The sequence below is a fragment of the Nelusetta ayraudi genome, unplaced genomic scaffold (genome assembly GCF_046127955.1).
Source record: "Nelusetta ayraudi isolate G7.1 ecotype Tasmania unplaced genomic scaffold, CSIRO-AGI_Nayr_v1 ptg000063l, whole genome shotgun sequence".
In the NCBI taxonomy this organism is placed as follows: Eukaryota; Metazoa; Chordata; class Actinopteri; order Tetraodontiformes; family Monacanthidae; genus Nelusetta; species Nelusetta ayraudi.
Window position 1 is genome coordinate 1,770,546 of NW_027466113.1, and position 8,892 is coordinate 1,779,437.

Genomic DNA, 8,892 nt, shown 5'->3' on the forward strand with positions numbered 1-8,892 from the left:
CAGCTCAGGAACTCAGGCTGAGTTTAGCTTATAGTGTATCAATCGCAGAGTGCTCACTTGATGGTGTTTAAAGGCCAAGAGCATCTTCCTGGGAAAGGTCCTACCTTCCTAGTACTATGACTTGATCACATGAACTATTATGAGATTATTTGTGAGCTGCTGTTTTATGAAAGTCAGCCCTGTTTCCTTCCTGGTTTTCCATTGTGGAAATTTCTTGAATAAATATCTAATTGTTAAAATAAAAATAAAATAAAACATAATGAGAAACCAACAGTGTATCCCTTGCTCTGTAAATTCGTTTTGTGCCAACACAATGTGTTGGGCCTAATATGACCCCAAAGTGGAGCATTTAATAATGTATTTTACCAGCTTTGCAAAATAATACGCAAAGAGTACCATCGTCACGACCCTATTGCTTCCCATGTCCAATGCCCTCAGTAAAACTACCCTGTTTCTGTGGGATTCGTTGGTCTCAACAAAGTTTTCGTACTTTCCACTTTGTGTGCTGGCACGTAAACGCAGCGCGAGCAGAAAGGAGAAACGCCTCCTCTCGGCGCTAACCGGCGCTCCCACTTCCTATTAGGAACCGAAAGTATACAGTCAGTAAACTGTTTTGTTTCCCCCCCCACCCCCCTCCCCCTCACTTGGACCTCCACTCCCACATATGTCGGTTAACACCATTCTGCGTTAAAGTGTCCACGGCGCTCCAGCACGGTCAAGACTATGGTAAGGCTCATCTGTCATTAACTTGCCCATACGTACGGACGAGTTTGCTTGCGTGACAGTTCAGCTGTGTGGTGTAGAGATGAGGCAACTGGAATTTCCAAGCTGAGGCAAGTGAAGACTTCTTCAGGTCTTAAAGATTGTGTTTGTTTGTTTATTTGTTTGTTTGTTTGTTTGTTTGTTTAGCGAGTCCCATGTATTTAATCATGGTGATTAAACACATGGGAATGTAAACACTTTTTTTTTTTTTAATTGATCTAAACAACACAAATATTAAATATGTTTTCATGGTATAGTATTTATTGTAAGCTAATTGACTGGCGCCACAGAACTTTTAAGTACTCATCACTTTGTGTCACGTTCCTGTAAATACATGTACTGTAGCTTGGGGGAAAATGTTTGTGCGGGCATGTGTGTGCTCGCTCACAAAAGTCACACGTTGCTCCTGTTGGCCTCCCCTGTCTTGTGGTTACTCACAGAGCTGACCACTGCGCTGTAATCATGGGTCAGCTGGAGCGAGTGTCCTACAGGAGCGTCCTCACCCACCACAGGGAGCTGCTGGTGTCCAGGCTGAGGAGCATCCAGTGCATCGTGGACAATCTGTCTGCAAGCGGCTTCTTCTGCCAAGAGGAGGCTGAGATCGTGCTGCAGGCAGTCACCAAGACGGATCAGGTGCGTACGTTAGACCGGAAATATCATCAAGAGTTGGCAATAGATTGCCAACTCTTGATGATATTTCCGGCCTAGTTAGAAAAATCCATGTGATTCCCTTGCAGGTGCGCAAAATCTTGGAGCTGGTCCAATGCAAAGGGGAGGAGGCGTGTGAATATTTCATCTACATCATACATCACGTGTACGACGCATACATAGACCTCCAGCCGTGGTTGAAAGAGATCAACTACGTTCCCAGCGAGGAAGTGAAGGGGCTAGAAGTGGTCAACACAGATCCCAGTGAGTAGTGCAAACCATTAACGCTGCTCAACGAAAAAAGAAAAGAGAAACCTAAACGTGCGTAACAGAAAACATGTTGTTGTTTTTTTTTGCGTAGGAGTGCCTTACAAACATTTTACAAGGACACTTACTTCTTTAACACTCGTGTTTGTTTTGAAGTTTTTAAAGAAAGAGTATAGAAAATAAATTGACAATGAATTTTTGTGAGCTAAAAGCCACTGTTGTTTTCTTACGCGGATCTCTGCGGCTGGATCTCTCAGATCTGAAATCTGAAGTCTTGCTTCACTGTCTTGCCAAGCTGCAGTGCATTTTCAGTGGACCTTACAGTGTCACGTCATGGCGTACCACTCCCTTTGTTTAAGTAAAAGGAACGAGAGAGAAGAAGGGGCAAGATGATCGGATATGTCAAGCAGCGGCTGTGACCAACAGATTATTGTGGCTGCTGCTTTGCTGGCAGTTACAATGTGAAATCTTAGCTTCTTGAAAACGAATGTAACTTGATTAATCCAGAGCTGTAATTTCGTCTTCCTCATTCCTTGCGTGTGCACATCTGTGTGGTAATTCACAAAAAAGCCACAAATACGAATGCGCCTCCTCCCACTTCTTAGTCAGCAGGTACTGCGAGAAGCTCAGGCACGACTTGAACCGCGACACCTCCTTCATCATGTCGTACGGCCAGCGGGAGGAGACCCGTCTGGACGAGCTCTACATCGACACGCTGATGGAGCTGCTGAACGAGGGAAAGGAAAGTCTGGGCTTCCTGGAGACGCTGGACCAACTCCTGGGAGACCAAGGGGTCTTTAACTCCGACGGGGAGATCATCTACGTCATGGGGGACGCCGGCGTGGGCAAGTCCATTCTCCTGCAGAAACTCCAGAACCTCTGGTCCAAGAAGGAGCTGCAGACGGACGCTGTCTTCTTCTTCAAGTTCCGCTGCAGGATGTTCAGCATGTTCAGGGACGCCGAGCAGATCTCCCTCCGAGACCTCCTGTTCAAATACAACTGCTACCCCGACCGCGACGCCGACGACGAGGTGTTCGACTACATCCTGCGCTTCCCTGGCAGGGTGATCTTCACGTTCGACGGCTACGATGAAGTCCAGGAGGACCTGGACGGGATGGACGTGCCTGAGGTGGTGTCTCCGGAGGACCTGGCCCACCCCCTGCAGCTGCTCCTCAGCTTGCTCAGCGGCAAACTGCTCAAAGGCTCCCAGAAGGTGCTGACGGCCCGCACGGGCGTCGACTTCCAGAGCAAGGTGCTCAAAAAGAAGGTGGCCCTGCGCGGGTTCTCGCCGGCCCACCTGAGGAGCTACGTGGGGATGCATTTCCGAGAGCGGGAGCACCGGGAGCTGGTGTGGGTCCAGCTGGACGCCAGCCCCCACCTGTGTGGCCTCTGCTCCACCCCACTCTTCTGCTGGATCATCCTGAAGAGCTTCAGGCACCTGCACACGGTGCACGACAGCTTCCAACTGCCCCAAACTTGCGTCACGCTCACGGACATCTTCCTCCTGCTGTGCGAGGTCTTCCTCAGCCGCACCGCCGCCCCCTCCTCGGCCCTGCACAAGAAGAGCGCCCGGTGTGCCTCGGAGACCTTCAGCGGGAGGCTCGGTACGCTTGAGGCCTTTGCGAAACTGGCCCTCTGGGGCACGGAGAGGGGGACCTTCATGTTCAGCCGAGAGGAGGTGGCGGCTTGCGGCCTGACGGAGGACGAGCTCTCGCTGGGCTTCCTGAGAGCCAGCGGAGGCGACTGCCAAGACCACGACGGCGGCGGCGCCGTGTTGGAGTTCCTCCACGTCACCCTGCAGTCCTTCTTGGCGGCGTTCGCCCTCATATTGAACACGGAGGCCGCCGCCAGCTCCATCCTGAGGTTTTTCACAGAGTGCAGCCGGAAGAGAAGCTCCTCTTGTTTGCCTTTCGATTTCCTCACCTGCAGCTCCTCGCAGCCGAGCAGGAAGAGCCCATTCGCGCCCACCGAGCACCTTCAGTTTACCAATCTGTTCCTGTGCGGGCTGCTGGCCAAAGCTCACACGGGCCTGATGGACCACCTCGTGTCCCCGCCGTCGCTGAAGAAGAAACGCTCGGTGCTGAAGTCCTACCTTTCTACCAGCGTCAAGTCGCACCTGCACGGCTTGCCCTTGTGCAAGACCGAGGAGGGCAAGAAACTGCACGTGTTGCCCAACCTCCTGTGGATGCTGCGGTGCATCTTCGAAGCCGGGAGTAAGGAGATCGCCCTGCTGACGGCCAAAGGGATCACAGCCAACTTCATCAAGCTGGGCTACTGCAACATGTTCTCCGGGGACTGCACGGCGCTGAACTTTGTTCTCCAGCACCGCCAGAAGCTCCTGGGCGTCGACATGGACAACAACAACATCAGTGACTACGGGGTCAAGCAGCTGAGGCCATCCTTCTCTGTAATGACCGTCGTGAGGTGAGCAACTCCATGAACTCCTGCACTTTGTAATGTTTATTCAGGGAAGTCTGAAGTCTTGCTTCACTGTCTTGCCAAGCTCCAGTACATTTTCAGTGGACCTCACAATGGCATGTCATGGCATACCACTCCCTTTGTTTAAGTAAAAAGAACGACAGGAAGGAGTAGCAGATGATCAGATATGTCACGCAGTGACTGTGACCAACAGTTTTTGTGGGTGCTGCTATGCTTGCAGTTTCAGACCAACGGGATTCTCGCATTCACGTTGTGAGCTGACAAACCAGGTGTCATATTTAGTCAACCCAGCGGGTTTTCCCCTAGATTTTCCGCTCTTACTTGATTGTATATCAGACGTATTAGATTGACAGATGCGATCCTTGGTCCAATATTTTAGGCCCTTTAATTCCAGTTCTTTCTGGAGAATTGACAGGCTGTAATGTCTGATTTCACAAGAATGCCAGTGTCAGTCAATCAATCATTCAATCAATCAATTCACACTCTTGTAAGGCACTTTGGTCAACTCTGGTTGATTTGAAATGTTCTCTGTAAATAAACGTGGACCTGGCTTGACTTGACAATCAAAAGATCGATCAGCTTAAATTTATATGGCGCTAAATCCTGTCCAAAGGCATCCTGAAACGCTTTGCACACTCAAGAGAAAACCAACAATTGAACAACTCCTCCATGGGAAGAAACCTGGAGCAGAACCTGTCTGTGGAGGGCGGCCAGCTGCTTTGACCGGTTGATGTGGGAGGAAGTCCAAAAAATGAAGAGACAGAGAAAGAAATAGAGAGAGAACGAGAGAACGTCCAAGAAAACAGAACTGTATGTCTCTTAAAAATGTCTCTTATTTTGACAGGTTGTGTGTTAATAACCTGACGGACAGCAGCATGGAGGTTCTTGCAGAAGAGCTGTGTAAGCACAAAGTTGTAGAGATCTTAGGGTAAGTGAAAATGTCACTGTGACGCATAGCAGTACTCTGCTCCGCAGTACTCTACTCCGCAGTACTCTAGTGGTGCATGCCAGCTGTTTTCTTTCTCACTTTAAGATACATTTGCACCTTCTGGTTAGCGTTTAAAGGGACAATATTATTTTTTAGATTCACTGCTGTTACATGTTGCACAGCTCAGTGGCAACTATGCCACAAAAACCAACATATATTCTAACTGGACAAATCAATAATAATGATCTGCATGTTGGGTGTTATAATATATATAATTATATTGATAATTCTCTTCTAAGTTCTTTTTTTTTGCCCTCAGGCTTTACAACAATCACATCACAGACGTTGGCGCTAAGCTGGTCGCCAAGATAATTGAGGAATGTCCAAAGCTGCGGATTGTAAAGTATGTTTGTTTCCCAAAGACAGTGTTTTTGATAAGATGTTGTTAAGTTTTCATAAATGTTACTAATGTGTCCTGATCTTACGCCTGATCGTAATAAGGCTGCTGTGATTTATTTTTTTTTAATCCCCAGGCTTGGTAAAAACAAAATCACTGCTATTGGTGGAAAGTATTTGGCCCGCGCAGTTCAGAAGAGCACTTCCGTGTTTGACGTGGGGTAAGACTTTGACTATGTGACATACAATAAAGCAACATATCTAACGTCGCCGTGTCTCATGTAGATGTTAGAACAGTCTCTTAATTTGAACGCGGTCTGTTGGGTTTTTCTCTATTGAGACATTTGTTTTGTCTTTTTATATTCTATTTCCCCCTCATGGACAAAGATTCACTGATGGCTGATGCGAGGTCGCTGTTGGACAAACTTAAAAATAAAAAGTTAAGACATTTCGATACGCAATAAAAATGTCCTTCAGCATTGTAGCACTTCGATGTTCTGCTCTTGTACAGGACCTAAGCAAAGAAAATAGAAACGGTGCAGTCTGGGTCCCACACACACACAAACACACACACAAACACACACACACACGATGCCACAGTGATGGAATTGAGGATGTGCTTTCAGCATGTGGGGCAACAGTATCGGTGATGAGGGAGCAGAGGCCTTCGCTGAAGCTCTGAGGAGCCACCCAAGCATGACTAACCTGAGGTGAGAGAGCACCCACACTCTCTCAAAGCAACTGAAAAAAAAAAAAAAAAAAAAAATGCTTGGCTTGGTGACCATCTTCTGCAGCACTTTTTCAGTTTAACCATCAGTTTCAGTCTGTGTGAGCATCCCCAAGTCTTGACTCTGGTGTCGCTGTTCCAGCCTGTCGGCCAACAACATCACATCTCGAGGTGGGAAGTGCCTGGCAGAAGCGCTGAAGGAAAACGACAAACTCCGGATATTCTGGTGGGCCGGCCGCTTTGTTTTTCCCGCCGACACGCCTCTTCGCAGCACCAGCTCACGTCCGTCCCTTTCCCGCCTGCAGGTTGGTCCAGAACGAGATGACCGACGAAGCGGCGCCGCACTTGGCCGACCTGGTGCGAGCAAACACCGGGCTAATCCACCTCTGGTAGGGAGGACTCCGCATTCCCCTGTTCGGTTTCCCGAACTTGTCTGAGACTCAGCGGCTGTGTTTGTCTGCAGGTTAATCAATAACCGGTTCACTGCAGATGGACTGCGGCTGCTGGCAGAGGCTCTGCCCCACAACACGGTACTCAAAGAGATCTGGTGAGGAAGGACCGCCCTCCGCTCACATTCACATTCCAGCCGTATCAAATGCTCTCAAAGCTTGTGATTGCTGTGCAGCAAAATAGGAAGAGAAGTTTTCACCCTGTTTTTGTTTTCTCCTGTTGCCGATATTAGATTGATAGTGGGTCTTTTTTTTTACATGAAGAAGAAAGAGTGACAGAGAGTCAGAGAATTAAACCACGTTTTGCTTTGTGGGCAGCTTCCCTTTTTTCTTTGTTATCGGTAGATCTACACTAGTGACTTAATATGGGCAATTCCTGTTGAAATTAGGGTCAGTGTTTATGGTGTGTTACTACCAGGTGGCTCTCAGATGGTCCGTTCCAGGTTAGTCCAACAACCTGTAGTCGCACGCAGCGCTGTCGCGAGCACTGCTGGATTCAGGCAGTAGGTCTCTAGTAGGTCTTCACACCGAAAGATCAGGTGTACTGTGGCCTTGCTTGAACCATTTGGTTTCGGTGGCAACAACAAAAAAAAAAGCAGAAGTGACACGACAGTTTGCACTTAGTTTTGTTTTCCCATTAAGCTTTAAAAGACATACAACTGAAAACAAATTGTTTAAAACAGGACTGTCACTGCTTGTGACTTCAAGCCTTCCTAAAATATGAATGTTAGATTAAAGAACAGAAGGGCTTTTTATATGAAAGTAATTGTATAGTATACAATATTATATATACAGTATGTATGTTTGTTTGTTTTTTTTTGCTTTAATCCCTGCATCCTAAATAAGTGTAAACTCCTGGTTGTCTGTTCCCAAAGTGTAAAAAGTAACCAGCTGACTGAGGAGGAAGAGAAGCAGTTTGCTGCGGAAAAGAGGCTGCGCTTCTACTGACGGCTACACGTGGGGATGAGTCCCGCCGCCCAGCCATGTGACCGTGCCTTCATGGGGAAATAGCTTTCTGAGATGTGATGAACACCTCTATGATGTAGCCACAGCAACAGAAACTTTTACTCACTTTCTGTCCTCTTTATATTTAGGCTCTGGGCTTCTATTACTGGCATCTTGCGCTAGCACTAGCACTAACTGGCTGGGTGGTCATACGGTCCAACATTGGCAGCCCATTGCCAAATTTTTACTAGTGTCGAAAAATCATAGTAAAAATACTGACTGTCTTGTGTGAGGAGGACTTCAGTTTAGGCAAACAAGATTGTTTAAACAGGTGTATTTACGTGAACCTGATAATTAGATGAAGAACACAACATGCTTCTTAATGGCCAGTGACCACCATAGCTCGCTGGCAAGCTTGGGAGAGGGAGGGTGAGTGAATAAGCACTGCAATCTAAAAGACAGAATTGTTTGCACCTTGTATGGGACAAAACTGTATTTATTCTTATCACTAAGGATCTCCAATATATCTAATAAATCTTTTTGATCTGATACAATTTTAACAGATGCTAACAAATAAAGGTGCATTTAAAGTTCAGATCATTTGACACTCCAGAAGCATTTTTCACCATAGAAAGACATCACATGTTGAGTCTTAGTTTTAACATTTGTGACACTATGAATGTATGATGTGTTCCCATTTACTTAATTCCAGTAACCAGGCTTGCACATACAGACACCAGCTTGCTTTTACAAGCCATCATTGTAACACTTTCCTCTAGGTGACCTCGTGACTCAACTGAATGATGGGTAATGGACACAGAATTGTGTGTTTAAAGTACTTTATGCTGAAAACGTGCAAACGTTTTGGCTGTTGTACTCATGTATGTCATTTCCATAGAAAATAAACACTCACATTTGTGGTTGTGGTGTCTTTTCTAGAGCATCAAGTCCCCTGGAAGATGGCCTCTTGAACATTTATCAGGGATTCACCAAGCCTGATGTAATCAATTATTGAAAACCTTAAAATTAATTGGGGAAAAAAAAGCTTAAACAGCTTAAAATGAGTGACAGCCACATTATTAATAAAATAATGATCTAGTTTAAATTTCCGCATCTAAACGGTTATTTGGGTGCTTGTTGAAAGAGTCAAACTATACTTGAACCATATTTCAATAATGGCTGCATGAAACAATCACAAACTCTCCTCAGTGCAGATCATTTAAAGGCACAGGATTTAGCAGCATCCGGTGGTGAAACTGTATCGCAAGCGTTAAATGAATCCCTTATTTCAGAAGTCACACTTGATCTCAACAGAAAGTAAAACAGCAAAC

The 8,892-nt window shown here is 46.5% G+C and overlaps 1 protein-coding gene across 2 annotated transcripts; it reads left to right on the plus strand.

The window, feature by feature from the left end:
* The first annotated feature begins 652 nt into the window (after window positions 1–652).
* nod1 (nucleotide-binding oligomerization domain containing 1) lies at window positions 653–8,481 on the plus strand. 2 transcript variants are annotated; one of them, XR_012928568.1, is made up of 12 exons: window positions 653–726; window positions 1,203–1,395; window positions 1,500–1,674; window positions 2,283–4,101; window positions 4,961–5,044; window positions 5,364–5,447; window positions 5,578–5,661; window positions 6,067–6,150; window positions 6,310–6,393; window positions 6,473–6,556; window positions 6,657–6,714; window positions 7,492–7,558. XR_012928568.1 is itself a non-coding variant. In XM_076041176.1 (12 exons), exons 2-12 carry the CDS (start codon window positions 1,225–1,227, stop codon window positions 7,562–7,564), a joined length of 2,826 nt encoding a protein of 941 aa, XP_075897291.1. In that variant the 5' UTR covers window positions 654–726; window positions 1,203–1,224; the 3' UTR covers window positions 7,565–8,481. The 2 variants fall into 2 exon arrangements, 1 of the variants encoding a protein (XP_075897291.1); XM_076041176.1 differs by having other exon boundaries at window positions 654–726; window positions 6,631–6,714; window positions 7,492–8,481.
* Window positions 8,482–8,892: the final 411 nt, after the last annotated feature.

Bases quoted from the DNA above. Each gene is read 5' to 3' on its own strand.
- nod1 (XM_076041176.1), top strand. From the start codon at position 1,225: ATGGGTCAGCTGGAGCGAGTGTCCTACAGGAGCGTCCTCACCCACCAC. The intron at 5,448-5,577 runs GTATGTTTGTTT...TTTAATCCCCAG, and splicing joins CCAAAGCTGCGGATTGTAAA to GCTTGGTAAAAACAAAATCA. The intron at 6,557-6,630 runs GTAGGGAGGACT...GTTTGTCTGCAG, and splicing joins ACCGGGCTAATCCACCTCTG to GTTAATCAATAACCGGTTCA.